Raw genomic sequence first — 22,673 nt, 5'->3', positions numbered from 1 at the left:
CCAGAGTCAGATATGAGTCGGCCTGTGGGAGGATTCACTGAGTGTGTGCTATACATTTCAGAGTCCACGTGAATCCTTAGCTTTCTCTGATACATATCAGAATGTCTATGAGGACCTGAATCCAAGAATATTCACTGCAGAACCTCCAAGTAGAGGAAAGTATGTTTCCTTTCTTACAGCTGCTTTACGTCATCAAAGAGTCAGAAATTGAGTTTAAATAACGTCTGCCGGCCGTCTCCGACAGGCCTGCTGATTTCCACCTGGGGATAATTCACAATCAGCACACGTCCAGGACTCAACCCCCCCTGCTGCCTCCACTGTGTGAGGATTTTAATACTTTTTACCCAGTGGGGGGAAGGATTACATGGAGGAGGCTTGAAAACAGTCCTTGGTTACTTTGGGATTTCCAGGGGTCTTGATCTCCATTTGCTCATCAGAACCTGAGGGATCAAACACAGCAGGGAGAGAAAAAAGCATTTGCAAAAGGAGATCACATGGGCTGGCTTCTTTTCCTCTTTTTTTGGTCTTGTATCCCTCTGATGTCTCTTATCTGGTGCAGCTGTTTTTATATAATACATTTAATGGCTGGAAAGTGAAGGGTCAGCCTCACTAGTCCTGTTTCCCTCAGAGCCGATCCTCTCTTATCTTTGCTGATTAACACTTTGTGGTGTGTTGCTGTTCAGGTACAGACTGAGACATGAAAACAACTGAAACACTGCTATTGTATTATCGATCCACTGTTAGGGTGCTAAACTACATCCTCTGCTTTCTTTCATATGATTTTAGGGGAACATTTTGTAGATTTTGGATGTTGTTTTTCTCTCTGTTTGCCGACATTAAATTAGACGTGTGTGCTTTTTGCTGCTGAGAGAGGATTTCATTCTGTCACTTCCTAGCCTTGGGGTTGCTGCTATAATATTCTACGCCTGCTGCCACCTTAAAATACTTCACTTAATTTTCCAAATGCTGCATGCATACGAGTTCAGTGTTTAAACGAGCTCTGCTTCCAGGGAGAAACTAAATTTCTCCTTTGGGCTCCTGTCAGAAAAAGTAAACAAGACCAAGCAAAAAATATGAAAATGTTGACTTATTGAATTAGTGCAGGATGCAGTTTTAACTCTGACTCAACTTGTTTCTCATAGAAGTTGTAATTATGTTGGGGAAGGGTTGGAAAAAGAACTTCAGGTCAGTCAGGCGAATTAAGTACTTTTAACCGGATGAGATGGAGTTGAGTAAAGTTGCACGTTAAGCTTTTTTGTACACATTGCATCCCAGTAAGTCTTAGCAGCATCCACACAGTATCATCAGTATTGGTAACCCTGGCATCTTCAATATCATCACAAGCATCAATTTCATGAAGTGCAGAGGGAGCTTTATCATATTCTCCAAGGTAGAAAGGGATCAAATAGAGTTTGGTAATTCATTCCACCACCGAAGGACTACAGAGGAGTAGCGCCTAGTGGGCGACTCAGGGCCCCATCCTGATGGGAGGACCACCAGACGCCTCATTTGCAAAGCACAGCAGGTGGGATTGTGGGCACGAGCCGTTTTTTTTTTTGCTGTTCTGTATACGAGCAACAGGGTTTTTGAAGCTGATGCTAGTGGTTAGTTAGTTGGTTAAAGACCAGTTAAGATGCTGCATTCAGGGTCATCTGTAGATGTGTGTATGTGGATGCAGGGAGGCCTGCCAGTAAGGAGCTGCAGCAGTCAGTGCTGTAAAGGCTGAAGCATAATCCTTAGAAGCAATGGAGCCAAACAATGTATGTCCACTGAAAGTGCTTGCTGACTTACACTGTTGTTCTAAGAGTCTGACTACAGCCCTGAAAGGAGCCCTGCAGAGTAAGATCCTTTTTTGCAATAAACAAAAGTTACATGGCTCTCTTTGAGGCCTCAAAGCTGCCAGACACCACAGACACAAACTAGGCTTTTATCTTAAGAACTGAGGAGTTGCTGGTCCACCACTTCTTTGTGTGGTTATTTGTGTTATTGTGGCACCTTTTGTGTTTTAAAGGTTATTTTTAGATTTAGCTCAGTAATTGTGTAACACACCAAGACATATCAAACCAAGAAGCATACCTAGAAAAGCAACTTCAATGTCCTGCAAGGTAAGATGACTTTTATCAAGAGGAGTCTGATTATTGGAAAGAGTGCAACATTTTTAGTTTGTTGGCGTTTTTTTCTAGTTTCCCAAAATACTTCACTCTAGAAATACAATTTTCAGGAATCCTTACCTCTGTTTGTGATTATTTGCTCATCTTGTCGACATTATGATACACAAAGTGAGTGTCCAATGGCAAAACCAAAAAAAATTAAGTGGACTTAATTCATAAAGTCATTTGCATAGCCATCCCCTTGCAGCCAATGTAGCCTGTCTCTGAGCTGACAGTGAATAACCTATTACAAAGTTAGAGTTGTACATTTATAGCGTGGGTTTAAAAGTACTTTTTGCATTAGTACAACCTCATCTTTCTATGTGATAACAACAAACAGCATGAGCCTTTTATTCTGTTTACATATGCAACGTGTGCTCTATATGCCACTATTTGTAATGCTAATGCTGGAGTTCAATATCAACCACCATCTGTGCATTAAAACAGATTAACAGAGATTAGAGTTAGCTGATCAGCTGTGGAGAGAGTGTTATGTTTGTAATATGATCTGTGAACAGTGATCGGAGTTTGTACCTGCGTTATCTGTGAGTGCGAAGCAAATAACATCTCTTCATCAACACACACCATGTCTCAGCAAACTTTAATGTCTCCCCATGCAGCCATCTAGCCACACAGATAAATAACAGGTGTTTGGTATCAAACTGCAGATGTCAGAAATAAAACTGCAGGTGTTGGATCCAGCCAGTTACTCCTGATCATGGCTCTGCGTCATATTGGCTGGAGACAGAAGGGAACTGTGAGGAGTCACGTCTTGTGCATGAATGCTGCAGTGACTCATCCTGAAAGTTAAGAGAAGCAAAAATAGCTCCAAAGAAAGTTTAAACCCAAATAAAGCATATCAAATGTTTTCTTATGCTCATCCTGCTATACAGCTTCCTGTAACTGAGCCTGTATCTTCCATATGCTCCATTTGACTGGGTCCTTTTTGTCTTCAACAACTTACCTTTGGTGTGCTCAAAGTTCACCTCTACACTTTTTAAATATCCTGTAAATCATGTTTGCATCTAATAATCATGACCAGTGGTGTCACCATGTTATTGTTTTATTGTAAACACAAGAACCCTCTGCCTGCGTGTTGAGGTCTTTATTCCTGCACGGACATTCTCATTCTCAGTGAGTGAGCACTCAAGTGAAAAATATGCGGTGTGGGAGATCAATTCAGTGTTTTCTTCTTGCACAAACATCATCTTTGGTTAAGTGACCAGTGTTTTGGTTATTCACAGACATTTTTCCAAAGTTAGGGTGTTTTGTTGGATATGATTGGTCCTCCCATCTCAGTTATTTGGATGATAGTGGTTATGAAACACAGTGCAGGTGATTTCAGTAAGTCTCTTCTCAGCCCTGAACTTTTGTTAGGATTGGAGGTGTTTGATTTATCTTAATTTTTACACCTGGTTCATGCGTCAACATCAAACAAGATGCAGACAGTTATACATGCTGGATTTCTGGGGAGAGTATATGTCACTGTGTTCCCAGTCTCACTCTAGGAGCATGATAGGAAATAAATACTCCAGCTATGATGATGTGGCATGATGCAGAAATATAGAAATACACTGAGTTCTTGTTTTTAAGGCTGCACTTGGAGTCTGACACATCACTGAGTCTTTTCTGTTTACTCATTTTTGTTATGGATGTGTGTGAAATCTATTACATTCTGAATGACAGAACATGAACTAACTGAGTCTGTGTGTTTCTCCTCGCAGGACGGCATGGGCAAGCTGAGAATAACAGAGAAGGGCCTGAAACTGGAAGGGGAGTCCGAGTTCCTCCAACCCCTCTATGCCAAAGAAATCCAATCCAAACCTGTAAGTCACAATGTCTACACACACCAAACCTCTGCTATGTTCATATCAGACACACATTACTGTGTCACTTTGGACCAGTAAAAAAATAGAGTTTACATAGTGTGGATACTTGTAACTGTGTTGCCAGACTTCACCGATTGGGTTCCTATTGGCAAGCACATTTTGGATGTGAGTAGTGTTGCACATTTTGGATGATTAGCCACTAAAATGCCTTGGTTAAGTTTAAGATAAGGATCAAATATTGGGTTCAAATAATGTAGCCCTATTTAAGTTTTAGTGGACGTACAATGCTGATTTCAAGTTTTATATTTACACTCTGAAAAACCTCTTAGGAGTCCCCACAAGACTTACAATTCAAAACACTTCCCTTTTCACTCAGCCTGGTGTCTGTGAAAACCATTGACTATATCAAATGGACAGTGTTACTTCCCATTGTGAGCTTTGAAGCTAAAAGACCTGACATATTGGGCTGGTGCAGTCAAGGCATGTGCAGAGACGCTAACCAAAACCTGATTTCTGATTCTGATCTGAACATGCATTAATCTTGCTGATAAACCATCAAAGACTCTTATGTTGATTTGAAGCAGACACTTGTGGCTATGAAAACTTCAATGACTCTTGTGTTAGTGTTCACTGTGTTTTCTCTAACTGTTCTCCTCTACACTGATAATCTGGTACAGAACGCTACAGGAGCCCACATATGTCAATAGAGCTCAAATCAAATAACAAATCAAAACTTGACGTATCAGAACACTTCGAAATAAATCAGTATGATAAGAACTAACTTTAGTGACAGAAAACTTGTTTGAGAAAAATGTATTTGACGTGTTTTTATTGTAGAGCTTAGTCTCTGATCCATCTGTTAACATTAAGGAAAATGGGGTTTATGAACTATACTGCAGCCGGTCAGCAGGGGGAGCACTAAATCTTTTGGCTTCACAGTCTATGGTGAAAAACCTCAGTCTGACAGAGGAGGTTCCAGGTACTGTCTCTTTAAGGGCCTACTCCCTTTCAGCATTTTTCTGATTGGCCACCTCTCCAGAGTTGTGCCACTTTGTGATATCAAAAAGTCACTGTGGTAGAAAAAACTGTGTGAAAGCTGTCTTTTAGAGCACTCTGAGCTCTGTGGACTGAGTGATTCTCCACATATACACCTAATGATCCAAAACTTTATTGTTTATTATGAATTATTATTACTGTATTAATACACTGTACGTAAATATGTAAAATAATAATACTCCATCACAATTTTTAAGAGTAATTAACTTCATAAAAGAGCAATAACTAATGTATGACATAAAAATCAAACCATAATTTTCCTGTTGAAAGTTCTGTTTATTTTTTATTTAACTTTACCTAACTTACTGTCACCCCAAGCAGTTCAAAGACACGCTGAACTGTAGGACAGCATCCAGAAGTGACAAAATGGGTACCTAATTAATTACATTATGTATGTTAGGGCCTCTGAACAAGCTGCCATATTTGACAAGCTAGAAGTGAGAGCTTCGTGATAGACAGGTCACATCTGCACCACATAGACTGAGTAGAGGCATTTAAATCACATAAAGTAATACGAGGTGACAGGGTGTGATGGTATGAAGTGACTACAGACCCTGAGTGTGTAGACAAGACCTGAAGCCTGTATAGTTCAGTATGGTAAAAGCATGTGTGGCTATCCTTTAGGGACTTAAACTTGAAGTCAGAGCACCAGTGCTTCAGCCTGTATTGATTTCATTAAGTGTCTAAATGTGGCTTTAACAAAGCTTAAATCCTGTTTGCCCAGGCGTTACTGACCACCCTAACATAAATAAGAAAAGGCACTACATGTTCTCTGAGGGGAAGAAACCATCCCTCCATCTCCTACCACACTGTCAGCAGACTAAGCTGAGGAGCTCAAATGTTCTGCTCTCTGCTCCTCCTCCTCAGGGATCCTGAACAGACCTGGGTCAGATAGGATATGTAGTCTGACTTGTAAGCTGAGGGGCGGCCTTTGTGCCTCCTCTAAGAAAAACCCCACAGGGCGCAGTTCTTCTGAGCTGAAGGAGCACGAGCTGAAGCCCAATCTTCTCCCTGACGTCCTGGTGCTGCTCTTTTCCCCGCAGGCGAGCGGAGACACTCTGTCAGTAGAAGTCACTTTGGCTGCTTGTGCCCGTCAACCGGTTCTTAATGTTATGATATAAAGACTGTGACTGTAAAGGAGTATTAAACAGATACCAGTAAATCAACAGCAGAGGCAGAGTGTTTGAGGGCTAATAACCCCGATGTGGAGGATAAGACTGCTCACATGACGTACAACAGACATGCTGTTGGAATATGGTCAATTTTTAAAATGTTATCTCCTGACAAAGAGCAGTGCGTCAAAAGGCTGTATGTAAAGGCTGATTTATACTTCTGAGTTGAATCGACAGTGTAGCCTACGCTGGGGGTCAGCATAGCTCCCGTACCTACGCAGAGGCCTAGGCACATAGCTGACGTGCACCTCCTGCAAATGTAACTACGCATAGAGTGGATGCAGACCGCAAGCCCTGTGATTGGACCGCTTGGCAAGAGAGCACGGAGTCGGACCGCAGTGGATTGGAGATGTGCCGGACACAGATCTGGTGGAAGTCCGATGTTAGCCTCTTGGCAAACAACACACCAACCCACTATTGCTCTGATTGTGCAGATGTATGCATAATGCTCAACCTCAATGTAATCTAACTGGTTGAGTTTGAATAAAGTTCACTGCCAGTATTATTGTTTAAAATACAGAAACTGTTGCTTGAAACAGTCTGTAAACATGCCTGTTCCTGCTGTAGAAATGAGCATTGTAACATGGGACCTGGGGTTCTCCTTGGCTTTTAGAGCCAGTGTCATGTGGGCAGTCAGGGAACTGCAGGTGTTTTGCACTTCCTCATTGGCAAACACCAGAGATTACAGTTTGGGCAAAAGCACAAATGTTACAGATCAATGGATGTTGGATAATGTTCCTTGTAACTTTTGGTAGACTGGTGACTCATTTTACAGTTGTTGCCTTGCACGCTCAGTCCCCTTTCAAAGAGCAGGGCTTTCTCCCTTGTGCTTGAAATCTGACTCAACATGACTGACTACCCTGTGCAGTTCACCTTGCAGGGCACAACTTAAGCATGCAGACTGTACTTTCTTTGTTTTGTGTTGCTGCATATCGTGTCTTACTGATGACGTATCATGTCAAGACAAATCAAAGCAGACACGGCAAGATGTGCTCTGATGCAGCCTGCCGTGATGTCTTCTCTTGACACGATGTGACAAAATGAGACCACTCAGGTCCTGCCATTGTGTAAGAATAAGCCGCCGGTTACAAACCATCTTGTTATGACACACATTCTGTTACAACCTGAAGTGACACTGTGTCATTTCAGGCCGTGGCAGCACTTATTATGTCAGGTAATTTCATGTCATGCCAATAAAAGGCAAGAAGAGAGATGACATCATGACAGGCACCATATGGCTCTATCAGTGCACCTGTTCCAGACCAGGTGGTCTCTGTGGAGGAACAAACACCCCTAGCTGGCTGTGTTAGCAGTCTCCAGTGTTCTGCAGAGACACAACTTCAGCTCCACTTTTCATGCAGGACATCTTAGACCCATGCAAATGCACAGTCTGGTCCTACTGTCCTTAACACAACACCAGAAGGGGTTCCCAAGCGCAGAGGTATCAGACACATGGGAAGACTGGCACGACAAGTGATGCATGCTCTCTATCTCTCTCTCTCCAGTCAGACAGTAATAATAGCTGAGTGCAGGTTGTGGACGGATGGCTTGATAATCCAAGAGAGCAACGCACTTTGTCTCTGCTGTCCAGGACCGTATGCAAGCTGGGAGGAAGAGGGATGGAGCAGGGAGTGCAGGAAAAGGTTTGAGATTGAGATGAGGAGTGAGAGAGCTAGAAGTAGTGGAAATAGAGACACAAACAGAGGGACAGATGGAGGAAGACTGAATCAGAACAAGAGGGACGTGGAGCCACTGATTGTGTTTTGACAGGAGGCAGCCAAGTTCAGCACAGACTCAAACAAGCACAACATGTTCACAGTTTGACATCATGGAACGGTAAAACAGATGAAAATGAAGTCTGGATTTCAACAATCGGTTCAGGAGCAGCTATAGATGAGCAGAAATCTGTTTGGCATTTCTTATCGACAGGTGTTATTGCCGACGTGTGAACATCATCATTGACATATTCATAAATATAAACACAGACAGACTTAGTTTTGACATTAAGCACGTTGAAGACAGCTGGAGGCTGATGCTGTCATATTTGCTCATCATGTTATTGCAAGTCTGTATTGATGAACATGTATGGAGTGCAAACTGATTACTTCAACTGCAAGATCAACTTGTTGGCCTGAAACAGCTTTGAAACAACAGGACGAGGATTTAGTTCAGGAGAATGTGGAATGGAGATGAGCATAAAGACAGAAGGGTGAGAAACACCAGAGAAGAGGCAAGAATAAACAGAAGAGGACACAGAAAGAGGGAGAGATGCTGGATGCTGGACAGATCATCAACCAGGAGAAGATAGACGACTAATGACAACCCCTTCTGTGTTACTCAGTTTTGCCTTTATTTGTATAAGTCAGGCTGCATCATTTCCCCAATACTATCTCTTCTGTCTCCTGTTTTCTAATCAAATACATCACTTCAATGGATATTTCTACACAACTTAAGGCTGATTTATACTTCTGCGTCGAATCGACGGCGTAGCCTACGCCCTAGGTCCGCGTAGCTCCCGTACCTACGCCGAGGCCTACGCACGTAGCTGACGTGCACCTCCTCCAAAATGTAACTACGCGTAGAGCCGACGCGGACCGCAAGCTCTGTGAAGCTCGACGGCTTTGTCTTTCCCGCATTCACAGCACTTCCGGGATCGCGGACATCGGCCACACATCGGCCGTGTATTTCATCTCCTCCTCTCTATTCTTCATTTAATCATGTCTGTATGATAAACAGCAACATGTATCAGCTGTAGATTAACATAACACGCTCTGAATCGATGTGGAAAAGTAAACAGAGATCGTAGCAGGACCGGAAGCAGGCGACCGGCTATCAGAGAGACCACACTGCCCTCAAGCGTTTCGGAGGAGAATTGCTGCGCGACACAGACACATCGACGCACAAGTATGTGGGGCTCATGTCCGCGTCAGCCCCTGCTGCGTAGGGGCGACGCAGAAGTATAAATCAGCCTTTAATAAACACAGATGTAACAAAACATTTTAATACATTGTTCAGACCCAGGCTACGCTCAGAGTTTCTCCAAAGTCAATAAATGAACATTTCAAACCCAACTGTTTTTCTTTTAAATTAAGTTTGTTCTTGGCTAGAGAGCTCAAATCTGCTTAGGGCATGTCTCCTCTGACAGCATATTTTTGGCCGGCATCGTGTATATTCTACACAAAACTAATGCAGGGCGTTGTTTAGCCCTCAGCATCCTAAGCTTGGAAGCACCCTCGGATTCAGCTGTTCTTGTGGCTCTCGGCTAAAAACAGGAAGGTGTAAGATGACCTTGAGTGCTTTAAATAAAATGTATTATTAATGTTTTGAATCCTGATGCATTCGTCAATGTCACCTCTCTCTCACTAACCAAAATCAAGAAGGGGCGGGGCTTGCTTCCTTTAACCAATCGGTCAATAACAACGGCAAAGAGAAACTTTGAGTGTATCATTTCCAGGGATAGAGCTGATTCCATTGCTGGGATTCGATTTTATCCCATTGCTGTCTTTGCAGAGTTTCTTAAATAAAGCAGATATAAAGCATGCAGAGCTATTTGAAGAAATCTCAATGGTCTCTACGAAGGGAAGCAGATGTGCCAAGAGATGACTTTCGAGAATAAGCACCGATAAGGAGATTGTGGGCATTGCCAGTGCAAAAAAATTGCAGCTAGGCTTTCACGCTTTTCAAACATTTCAACATTTTACTTTTGATGCTTTTAAATTTTTCATTATGAACAAAAATTTAAATAAAAATGTAGCTTTATCATGTTATCATCAATGGAAAAAAAATCTATTGCATTTGATGATCCTGCAGTAGCTCATGCATTAACTTTGAGATTACAATGAAAATCAGTTATTAACAGCCTACAACTTGACATGCTGAAAAATACAACTGGACCATTTTCTGCAAAGTCAACCTGCAGTAAAAAAGTAGTTTTATTTGGATAAAACCAGGCTATGAAAGTGTAGTGCACTGCATCTGAAAATCAGCATCGGCATCCCAACAAGGTTTAACTCAGGCAGAGATTTTTTATTATTTTTTCACCTTGGATGATCTGGCCCCCAGCAAATATTTCTATTACCAGCTCAAACTCAACCCATGTCTTCTCCTGGTTTCTGCTGGAACTCCTCTCCTTTGAGTCAGAGGCATCCTGCTGGGAGTAATATGGTGTGATGCATTAGTAACAACGAGATGAGGGAGGAGGTGTGGATCTGAGGCTGCACACAACAACAAACTGAACACATGTACCACACACATAGAGCCTCAAAGGACTCCTGCAGTAGCCTCTCTCAGGCTTTTCAACAAACTGTAACAGGAGAAGAAGAAAGTGTAGAGGGATGGAGCGGTGGGCTGGCTGCCATGAAAATACACTAAATCTCAGGTTTGATGCTGTGAAGAAAAGACACGTTATACATTTCCTTTGAGCAGAACATGGACAGAAACATTGGCTTTCTGATTTGCAACCGCCTGAACGAAAATAGCACGCCTCAAAAAGCCAAAGCATCTGAATTTACTTCAAAAAAACTGCAGAAATATACAATGCAAAAGAGATATTCTGCATATCCATACTAACATCCAAAGTGATCCACGCCTGTAAGCACTCTATAACTTCCTCAGACCAGGCACTGAAGAATGGTTTTGATGGGAGAGAGGCGTACTTTACAGCAGGGAGTGATTTCAAAGTTTTGACCGCCTTCTGATCTGGATTATCACACAAGTAATGGAGAGGAGGATGACAGAAGAGTGAGATGGATGTCAGGGAACAGTTTACCTGTATCTCCAGTGACCTGAGTGGGCTGCTTCAGGATGCCTGGAGAGTGTAAACCTGCAGGGTTAACAGAGCTCTGTAGATAGCATGCCCTGTACCCAGAGCCCAACACTGGGCAGAGTCACTTAATTGTACCGCTAGCTGCATGGCTAACTAAGACCCCTTGGCTGAAAGAGGCTGCACTTAACAGTGTGGAGGATTTCTGGCTGAGTTTGGTTCAAACATCCCTGGGTTGCTCCCACTAAACCCACATTATGTCTCCAGAGATAGAGGGTAACACACTGAGGCCTGACACACTTCCTACTCTCCTCCCAGCTCCACTGTGCCTTCATCACTGCCTACATCTTCTTCTTCTGTTCGTGCATTTGTTTTGGAATATTTTTCATGTGTTTTTGAAGTTACATTTTTCATTCAGGCACTTGCAGATTGGCTGCCCTTGTCAGCTACTCTAGTTTTTCACAGTTTTCTTGTAAAGCTTGCTCTAAATTTAAATTATAACTTAGATGAAACGCTGTGTACATTTCAGGTATAGTGGTAAAACTGCAAAATAAATTGTAAAATGATGTTTATATATTACTAATTACTTATTGCAAACTGGAGCATGAGCTATCACTGGTGCCATGGAACCCAATAAAACTGAAGGAAAAAACACTTTAATTCAAGAGAACGGAATATTTTGGGGCTAAAATTCAATGAAAATATGTTTCCTGACAACAATGTTACATGAATGTACCCATTGTTTATATTTGTTTCTGGTATTTTTGCTTTTTCTAACATTTTACAGGGTTCATGCTCAAAATAACTTTTTTATAGGGCTTTCACGTAATCCACCTCGAACTTTGTCAGTAAAGGGAAAAGACCTAAGTGATGTGTTGATGAGCAGATCTTAAGTTTTGTCATTTAATGCCATTGTGTTGGCAGAGCACCAAAGTTCAATGTTTCCAAATAAAAGACAAAGTTGTTATTTTTGAATATGTATGATGTTCAATCTGCCCTAAGTATAATATGTCTGCAGAGAGTTCTGACGTCAGGTCAGAAAGGGAGAAACACTGAACTTCTTCCCATCATGTCCAAAGGGAATGAAATCTGGAGCTGTGTAGAAAGGTCGGTGTGCAGTTACCCCACTATGGGAGTAAGCAGGGCCCATTAAAAGCTGCTTGCAGATGTCTGTTACACAAAACTGAAGCCACGCTTCCTGGCATCAAGAAAGAGACCTGGAGGATGGAGCTGAACCAAAGCTGGTTAGGTGCTGAAAGAAGTCGGTTGAGTTGGATAAAAAATTGAGGGATTGATGTGGTTCCTTGAAAAACACCCGTTTCTGCTACATGTGAACTGCAGGTCAGGAGAGTTAATGAACGAACAGTAACATCACTGGATTTTGATACATTTCTTTGAACAGAGGGATCATCTCACAGGGATGGTTCAGAAAGAGTGCCGTGTTGGAAAAAAGTTTAAAATCTTGAGAGAAATGTGCAGCAAATTTTAGCTCTGAATCCAAAGAGTTCGTTTTGTCTTTGACTACACAATGAGGTGATTAAATATTTTTTCCTTTTTTGGAAGGTCCGTTTAATTTTAAGTTGATCTGGACGTATCGCTCAAAGGCCAACAGGCTGAGAGAAAATTTCCCATTTACTGATGTCAAAAACAAAAAAAAGAACAGGAAAGGGTCAGAAAGAGAATGGTAGATCAGGCTGCTGGCCTGGAAGGGTCAGGGAGCAGGTCGAGTAGTCAGGCAGGCAGAAAAAGTCTGAAAGTGAGGACAGAGAGGAGGAGAAAGAGAGTTTAAGATACTTCCATGTTAGCTTCACTTTTCATACAAGAGGTCGACTAAACTACTGACATAAAGTTCACGGTTCAACTTGCAAAATTAACATTTTGTAACTTTCTTTTAAACATATTTTAAAAGTGACACTATTCTTAAAGCTGTAGTGTCTTCACTGTAGTACTCTTGTTAGCCTGAGATGCTCCACGACCCCACAGTTCTTGTGAATGTAATCCGTAGCTCTTCAATGCTCTCTGTGTATCATCTCTGTTCTTCTTAGTTTGACATTCAGTTCACACCACGCCGTCATTGTAATAACTTCTTGCTTGCATATCATACGTTGGGTGTATTTACTGTGGGAACTTCAATAAGTTTGGCGAGAGCCATAATGTTATCAGTAACACACACACAAGGCAGATCCCCTCCTCGGCTGCAACGCGGCACAATGGTCAGGCCGTTATCTCTAATTAAGAAGTTGACTGAGGCATGAAGATTAGTCGAGCACAGAGAGAGCAGAGTGTCCGACGTGATCAGCATTACAGAGGTGCACAGCATTCTGGGAAATGGGAGTTATCAAATGGAGAAGGAGGCTGAAGTGTTGGACAGTTTTTGTGTTTGTCTTTGAGCTTGAACTTGTGCGATTGTGTTCATGTTTCTGAACGTTTCTCTGCTGCTCTAGTGTTATCAATACTTTACATCTGACGAAAGTTAAATACGATGAAACACAAAAACAAAATTCTGTTAATTGTTTGTGTGCATTTTGAGCAGGAAGGGCATCAAAACTAGAACAAATTCACTGCAGGCGACCAGCAGGAAGCATCCCTGTGATGCTAAATGCTAAAAGCTTTCTTAAAGTGATCTCATTCTTCTATGTTATGTACATATGAGCAGGTGAAGCTGCTCATTCTTCAGAGTATCCGATCAGACACTGTTTATGGACATGTTACAATCCAATTTACATTTCATACAGTATGAACACAGGTATGACAACCATGTATTGAATGATATGAAATGTAAATGTTATTTATTTCTACTAAACTAAGGAGCTATGACGCAATGGCTCATGATGTTCAGCACCACTGCAAGCGCAGCTCTTAATCTAATCTCAGTTCATGGTACTTATCCCAGTGCTGCCACCTTTTGGATGGTAGTGTGTAACAGGTATGGGGTGCATTCTTCCTGTACCCCAAGAAGCACCTACCTCCTGCATTGAAGAGGAGTGAAAACACATGTACAACTCAAAATGAGAATGTAGGAATACCAGGATGGAAACTCATGACCAATCAGTAACTTCAGACATTTTTAATCTACAATTTTAATCGCAGATTATACATTTTACTCTCTTTTTTCTGTGCTCTTTCAAAAATTAGTATACATACCTGTATGTAAAAATGCAAAAATCCTATTCACTGCAGATCTGTCTTTCCCCTTGTTGGGAGAAGTGGGGCAGCGCCTCAGTTGACAAAACGTTCTCACATCTTTTTCTACCTCTTGTCGGATTCTGCATCTGAAGCCCTCTTTTGGGGGTTCATTTGAAGAGCTCCCACCCTCAAACTCTAAAGGAAAAAGTACACCCTAAAAACATGGCAGCACATGAATCAGAGTGGTAGTTTAGAGGGGTATGACCAAAGGGGAAATGGGGATTGGATCAGTGAAGAGACTTTGAAATACTGTTGAAGAATATATATATATATGAGCTAGAATACATGCCCAGGATTTTCCCAAAACATGGTGGGTGGTTTTGTGACATAGTTTTGATGGTCAGTGTAGAGGTCAGGGACTTATTCGTTCATACAGTCAATGAGGATCTTCACAAAAACAGATTCATGATTTAAGTTGTGGTCCATTGAAAGACAAGTCTCTATAACAGCTGTTTTCTCTCCTACCATCACTCATACTCTTTCTACAGCATCCATCGCCCCACAGACTGAATAAATAACCCGGCTGATCTCTCTTTCAGGGTCGCCCACTGTTATTGCAGTCGTCCAGAAATGTGTCGGTCAATATCGTCAACAGCAACAACCAGCTGCTCACGCAACTTGTAACAGGTAAGACTCAGCAGAAGAAACACACACTGCTTTCATGTATAGTTTACTGATGTTCTCTTTTGATAAAATGTTCTCATTTTCATCAAAAACATCAAACCTGACGACATCGACTGCAACAGATGGATGACATGAAGAGTTTTGATGTTCCACTATTCCCACCAACATTTATTTTTAAAGCCCATTTTTGTGATTGTGTGCGTATTCTTTAATGTCACTCAGAGCCAACTTGGTTTCAGAAGAGACTTTAGAGGATAATTGAGACCATTGAAAAAGATCTCCTCTTCACAGATTTATCTCAGGAGGAGGGATACAATGATCAAAGATTACAGGTGGAGACAGAGGAAGCTGTGTGTATCAACATCACATCAGAGAGACATACAAAATAATTAATCAGTTTAAGATGCAAAATACACACCATGCACAGACCTACAGGGACATTTTCACACTGAACATGTGCAGATATAACTTGAGATGTGCATTGGATTCACCAAAGAGGAACACGTTTTTAACCCCATCAGAGATCCTGATCCCCTGTGGGCAGGTGTTAATTAATAACCAGAGGTCACCTTGGATGACAGAGGCTCCAGTGGCAGACGGATATGGCTGCTGAGGCATGGGACGTTAAGCTTCTATCTGATAGTGTTGGTGTGACTGAAGATCTTTAATAATCAGTTGAGTAATGCTGCGGAGCCTTGTGTGTTAATGTATTTTGAAAGGCATCTATTGTTTCTGATCCATCACACAGTCACACATATAAGCAGAGATTTTCAAGCAAAGATCAAATGTTTGTATAACTGAGAAATACATCACAGGAAACTGTCATGCCATCACACCTGTCCCTGCAAAACCTGTACTCAAACCAAGCAGCTGTCTCCATCGGCCACCGGAGTCTAAGTCAACCAGGTTGGCGCTGAATAATAATTAACTACCAATAAACAAGAGGAATGTGATGACGGAGATGCTCAGCGGGGGGGCTGCATCTATGCACCAGGTCTCTGCAATGGCTCTTTTTTTAGTGGGAAGCATACACAAGAGCTGCCACCATTACATGAAAAATAAGGTTCAGAACTTTTTACGGGGACATGAACTCATCTTTGGATATGAAGCTAAAAAATGTTTATGCCAGTGTGTGAATGCCTCACTGCTCTTTGAGGACTAAAGAGTTAAACCGTGTTCTTATTTATGTTATTCAGACATTTATTGTGACACTGGAGCTCACATCATGACACCAGGGCTGTGATGAGTACCGTTTAGTCACCAAAAGGGGTAGTATATCAGCTTTGTCTTCATGTCACAGTTAATAATTTGACATAGCTACAAATCAATTAATTGCCTCATCACTCTGCAGCCTGTAAAAGTTGTCTTAAAGAAAAGTAGGATTAAAATGAAGATCTGTATTCATTCATTTGCTTCTACAACTAATGCACACTTTGGAAAAAGCCATATTTTTACAACAGTGGGTGATGGTGCTCATGGGAAATGTAGTCTTCGTTCGAGAAAAGAATGACCGATTTCATCCAAATAGGTCACCAGAGTCAACACAACATGAAAACTCTGAACACTGTCTTTAAAACGAGCCAACTTAGCTTTTCACCATCAGAGTCTGTGGCATTTTCTTCATTTGTCAATGTTTCAAAATCGCCTTACCCCAAACCGTGTTACAGTTCATCTTGAAATGTATAGATTTTTCTGGAGTAGCCTGCAGTTTTTGTGTCTTTAACATCTACTGATTTTCCTCTACTGCTTCAGTCCCTCGCTCTTTCTTTCACAACTATCGTCAAATATTCAGAGGATTGGTACGATAACAGTCAGCCATACCATTACTGCTGTAGAGAAATAACAGACTGCTGCTATGGAATTTCGACCAATAAGAATCAAGTATTTAACGCAGCCACTGAATAAAATCCACCTCATCACTATTTCCTCATTTGTCAGTTTTCTACACATTTAGTTTATCTACTGTTGATTTCTTGGTATACGCAGCCAGTTTGCTGTGATTTTCAGACAGGTCGCCCTTACCATCTAAATTACCAAGCGTTATTCTATTGTGATTTGGTATAGGTGGAGTGGATATGGTATTTACAGTCATTTCGCAGTAATGATTTACCTTCAACCTCTTTGGAGAGTCTAGATTCTCAGTTTAGAAACCACAGCTCTAAATAGTCATCCTCTTATTTCCAGGATTGAACATTAGCACACCATAAATTCCTCCTGTAACTGAGCCAGCAGACGTCTCAGCCGCTCCACAATAACTCTGTGATCACACTTTCTTTCTTACATACCCCAGTTCTCCGCCTGTCACACTCTAATAGAGTTGGCAGTCTTCTGTGAATGGAAATCACTTTGTGTAAACATGCACGGGAAGTGTCTCTCACGTTAGAAAGTGCACTGACATCTGCCTCCTGGGTCTGAGGAGGAGGACGATGAAGTCTATGTTTCACTTGGATGACTAAGCGTTGTTCGTGTTCGGGGAGGAACTTCACATCCCAGATGGAGAGTGACAGAATCAATTGCGTGCGTGTCAATCAGTCCCCCCTCCCCCGACGCCCAGTGATTTCGTCTGTCGCGGGAGACAAAGCAATTTGACTTGGAGGGAGTTGTCTGCATTTTCTGTTTTCTTGTTTGTAGCAACAACAGTCACACTTTTGGCAGCTTGAGCGGCTATTTTCCTCAAGTTTCCTGAAGACTTATTTCGACTCATGTCAGGGTGGAAACCTCTTCACTAACGGGTCAATGCTGGGTGATAGAGTTTCTGAACATTTCAGCACAAACAAGTCCAACTTTTGGCTTGTTTGTTCTTTTCCCATCACTGCTTGTGTCCCTTTAAATCTTATACAATCTGATGTATTGATTGAAAGATGATAGGATAATGTCATACTGACTTTACTAAAGTTTTTGGCATCAAAATGAAAAAAGTATCCAGTAAAATTCAGGGGGCTGACGTTTTTAAAGTAACATGCTAAATGTGCACACCCTGCTGTAAACCAGCTTGAACTGTAATATGAGAGGAAAAGATACATAAGCTGTATTTGCACATACAAAACTCCTGAAAGCTTCCAGAATGATTAAGGGCAGGCTGCTTGTGTAAACGCAGCTGATCTTTTCACCCAAACTTTACCGGACATTTCCGTGTGAAGTTGGGGGGACCAGATGGGAAAAAGCAGCAGGAAATATTCAGGAACATTTAATGTGATAAAGTGAGCATGAGGGGAATCCAAAGTTTATATAATGCAACTAGTGAGAACCTGTATGATACATAACAGAGTGAATAAAAACATCCTGCGTTGAAGGAGAACAGAAAGTGAAGACATCTGCAGATCTGCCCGTTCAGACACAGCATTTATATCAATGCTAAAACTGTCATCCTAGCACAGGTCTCTGTTGCTTCATCCAACATCATGATGTGAACATTACACTTTCACTTTGAGCTTGTGATTTCAATTCCCTTCATCCTTCCCCAGCCTATGGGTATGTGATCAAGCAACTTTGGAAACTTCATGGGCAGACCCCTTAAAGTTTCTTGAAAATGAATGCATGCATAAATGAAAGAGGCTGTTGTGTAACAAAATGAACTGGATGTGAAAACAAGTGTTTATTTACATTTCCCTACTTATTACCACAAGAAGAATTCTATAATTCATGAACAACCTTTGTAATTGCGAGATCATTTGGAGATGACATAGCAGAAACACTTATATAGTCACAGATAGGGGCATTCGTTGGGTCAAACAACCCCATTGTTGAAGCAAGAACACCAAGTGTTATGCCCGCCAGAGGTTGAGAATCACACAGCATGAAAAATAAAGCACATATCCTCTCTAGATATAACTGTAGTTTATCACAGTATCAATCACTTGACCTACAGGTGCTTATTTTAGTATTCACAAATACAAATTCATGAAGATACCAACATTTAATAAATCCATTATGAGGTTTGGTTTGACAGAAAAAAGAACACTTTTTCTTGAGTAGGCATGTACAGGACACCTCAAATCCTCCACTCTGATGGTTTAACATTTTCAAACTCTGAAGTCAGTCAGGAATAAATCAGCTCCAGCTCCTGTCGCTCCTCTTTGATGTCTCCTTTCCTCTCCGCTCCCTGTGTGTCCGCTTTAGGATCGAGTGGATTTAAAGCACGAGGAAAGATGTTTGAAGTCAAATCCACCACTGGGAAGCTGCTGTTCTCCGCCGATGAGCAGGAGGTGGTAGTGGGCGCAGAGAGGCTCCGAGTGATGGGTGAGTGACCAGTTGACATGAACGCAAACTAAACCGCTGTCAGGATCCAAAATGTGAAATCAAACTGGCTGCCTGTTTATGGGCTCTGTCAGTGTTAGAGCTGGAACAGAGGATTGTATACATGTCTGTTATGGTATGCTGATTTGTGTTGCTGTTGCTGGTTTTGATTTCTGCACTGTATTTAGAAAGAGTAAACTGTGAGTTCTTTAACTTGTATTTGAACTATTTTGTCAGTAGCTTCCTGGTAAATCAGTTCTTTTCATATTTGCACATACAATGACCTGTTGTACCACTTTGTATGTTCAGTACTGACACTAAAGACAGTTTTGGGCCATAGAAGGTGAACCTTTACCTGCTCTGTCCTGTCACTCCATCATTGAAACTTGAGTTAAGACATTCTTAGGAGATGCATTGGTTTTATTGATTGTATTAAGTATTAATGATGATTTGAGAAGCTTGTGGTGCATTGTCCAACTTGATGCAATAACCTACCTGGACTCATGAAAGGCAGAAGTCTGACAGATGTTTAGTTTATAGAAAACAAAAGGTGACAGTGGGCTGTTTAGGGTGAATTCATGAAGGACAGATGATACTCATATGCTATTACATACCTTTAAAGTTCTGCAGCTTTGAACAGTTGTTTCGTGTCTTATTGTGGAGATGAGCTGTCAGCATCTCCAATCCCTGCTGTGCATAACTGTGCGGTGCGCTCTCATCCTCACAGGACTCAGATCCGTCCACATATAGATGATATGAGTTGAGTGAGGAGGGGACACTTCTTATCAGAGTAGAAGTTGATTTATGACATATGTGGAACAAATATTAACAGTTCATGACAAAGCTTCCTAAAGTCTGCTCGCAAAAAGCATTTCGTTCAGATTAAAACACATGTGGATGAAGAGTGCAGAGGTTGAGTCTTGAACAACCCAGTGCTGATTTAATCCTGGATTATGAGATTATTGTGTCCAGCTAATATTGACAGACTTTATGTAAAGATTAGCTTAAGGTCATCTGGAGGTGAAACTGCAGTCTCGACCATTGAAAGTTTAAACTGACATCACAAACAAGTCCAGTGCAGTAACTCTCAGCAGACTGTAAATTTCACTAACTGTACAAGGCTGTATGTGCCGTTTTTTGTAAAGTAGACATGTTTTTGCATTGAGGCTCATTTGCATAGCATGGAACCAACAGCTCATTTAAATGTTGTATTTACTCTGCTGTACATTTACCCTTTAAATGTGAATGGGAAATTGTATCTGTATAAGAGTATTAGTCTTTTCATCCATTTGTATTTAGCTGACGCGAAAGACACAATCCTTTTTTTAAATCAAGCCCTTATTTTTCAGGAGAATTTATGAAGGAAAAATGAATTAACATTTTGCAAATAACTCCATGCAATGGCCTTACATGCTGGGATACTGCTTTTTGTATACTGTATGTTTCATGTCATTATTGATTTGTGACACAAGCTCAACTTCTTCTACTAAAAAATTATTAGTAGCACTTAAAGATGTGTTTTCAGAAGTTTCCTTTACACTAAACTTCCTCCTATTGATGGACTCAAGTCATGATGTTAGTCAAGACAGCTGTGGGACTCTTTGCCTTTATAAGATAGGACAGCTGAGGAGAGACAGGGAAATGTTGGCGTGAGGGTTGGGGATTACATTCACCAAAAAGTGGACCAGGAGTTGAATCCAGTGCAACAAGGACTGTAACCTCTGTGCATGAAGCGCCAGATATACCAACTGAGCACAACAAACACTTGGTCTTACAAGTGAATAAATGTGACAAACTCTTGTCTGAGAATCGCTTACTTTGGCTTTCTTTTTGAAGGGATAAATTGCTACAAAGCGTAAGGAAAGGGTGATCCTATGTCTACTCGTGACATACGATCTTCAAATGTCTCATTTGTAATGTTTCAGGGTAAGCATGATGAGTGTTTGTATGCTGAGCTGGCTGCCTTATCCCACATCAACATCAACAAATACTGCAGTGCGTTACAGATGATAAAACTTTCATATTGTTTCATGAGAAAGTAATAAACCTATCTACATTCATACTGTTTTCCATTTTCTAATGGTCTATGTCTGAGACTGAAATGTAAACACTAGTATGGTAAGGCCCAGTTTACTTGACTTGTGTTTTTTAGCCTTGAAGTGTTGCTGAATAAGAACCCCTTTAAGGTTAATATTTCTAGGCTGAGTCAAATGATCCAGCTCACTGAAAAAAGCTGGCATTTCCATCGCTATTGAACTCACCTTTGGAACAGCATGGAAAGCCTCATTTTCAGTTCTGCAGGGAAATGAAAGATGCATTTTTTACCCTTTAAAAGGCTCTTATTCTTTCATCAAATCAACTAGAAATCTTCTCCTCTTATTCCCAACTGAACACACAGACCTCACACACACTCTGCTTCTGTTATTCTGCTGACATCATGTCAAACTGCTGTACAATAAATGCACAGTAGAATAATGAATTGCTTATATTAGCATCATAATCACTGAGGAGATCTCATCTCTGCTACTTGTGTATGAGGGGAGGACGATGACAACCAGCAGTGGATGATCAGGAGGAGTTTTTAAAGCTTTTAGGAAATGAAAGCTCGGCGAAGAAGAGAGTGATGATGGAGAGTGTTTATCTGCCAGCAGGACTCGGGGGAGGGGTGGGAGAAGGTGGCCTGAAGTCGTCAGACAAATGAGTTCTCTGTGTATGACAAGAGATAAGAAGTGACGGAGCTGTTGTGACGGCAGCGGGACACTCGGCCTCTCTGTGGTGCTGCGTCAACGGATGATTTCCTGTGAGAGCAGAGGGGCGGAACCGAGGAGAGCAAAGACAAAATTAGTTCACTCTGAAAATATGTATTCAAGCATAAACAAAACATCTGCATAGAAAGGAAGCAGCAGCGGAGAGAGATGTGTGGTAGAATCACAGCCTCTGTCTCTAACCCTTTCTTTCAAATGCATTAATATATAAACATAATTTTCATACACGGTTACATCCTTTATGTCAGTTTAAAACTTTGATTTAAGGCTTCACATAGGCCTCGTTAAATGTCTGTGGCTTGTCTCTGCAAGGGACGGAGCAGTAATGAAACCAAGCAGTATCTTCTCGTGTTGAAAAATTAAGCAAATGCCGAAGTGCTTAAAACTGCACTTCCCCAAGTGTCCACTTGAGGCTGACTCCAAACGTAGAGTAATCACCATTAGAGTCCATATGAAAACACTATCATTACATTAGAATTACAGCTTTATTTGGACAACTGTGCAGAGGTTAGAATTATTTATAACTCATTTGTGTTGATCATATTAAGGTCAAGCCAAGGCCTCAGTGTTTGGAGACTGCTGCACTACATACTCAGCTGAGTTCCTAGAGGATTTTATTTTGGAGGTACCTAACAGAAATCCATTGGTTTGCAGTTCATGCTGACTAACATGCAAAAAGGAGTAACATCTGTTCAAGAAGACGTTTCTTTTCCTATGGAATAAATCGACTACTTCATGAGTTCTGCTTTGAAGATGCTTTTATTCTCCCTCACTTGAGATAGAAATGATAAAAGACTTTTCCCTCCACACTTTAATGACAAAGAGAGAATCGTTCTGCATTAATTAGGTTTAAAGAAATCAGCCATCCCTGTCACAAAAGGACAGATTTAATC

At 41.3% G+C, this 22,673-nt stretch overlaps 1 protein-coding gene across 1 annotated transcript in view; it reads left to right on the top strand.

Moving 5' to 3' along the window:
• The window catches only part of sgcd (sarcoglycan, delta (dystrophin-associated glycoprotein)), a 195,706-nt gene that overhangs the window by 96,786 nt on the left and 76,247 nt on the right, over window positions 1–22,673 (top strand). Inside the window, exons 3-5 of the mRNA XM_034684491.1 lie at window positions 3,875–3,976; window positions 14,695–14,782; window positions 18,899–19,018. Of these exons, the coding sequence (XP_034540382.1) occupies window positions 3,875–3,976; window positions 14,695–14,782; window positions 18,899–19,018 (310 nt within the window). The remainder of the gene's footprint in view (window positions 1–3,874; window positions 3,977–14,694; window positions 14,783–18,898; window positions 19,019–22,673) is intronic.

The sequence above is a fragment of the Notolabrus celidotus genome, chromosome 5 (genome assembly GCF_009762535.1).
Source record: "Notolabrus celidotus isolate fNotCel1 chromosome 5, fNotCel1.pri, whole genome shotgun sequence".
Taxonomy (NCBI): domain Eukaryota; kingdom Metazoa; phylum Chordata; class Actinopteri; order Labriformes; family Labridae; genus Notolabrus; species Notolabrus celidotus.
This window is presented reverse-complemented; position numbering and strand designations above follow the sequence as displayed.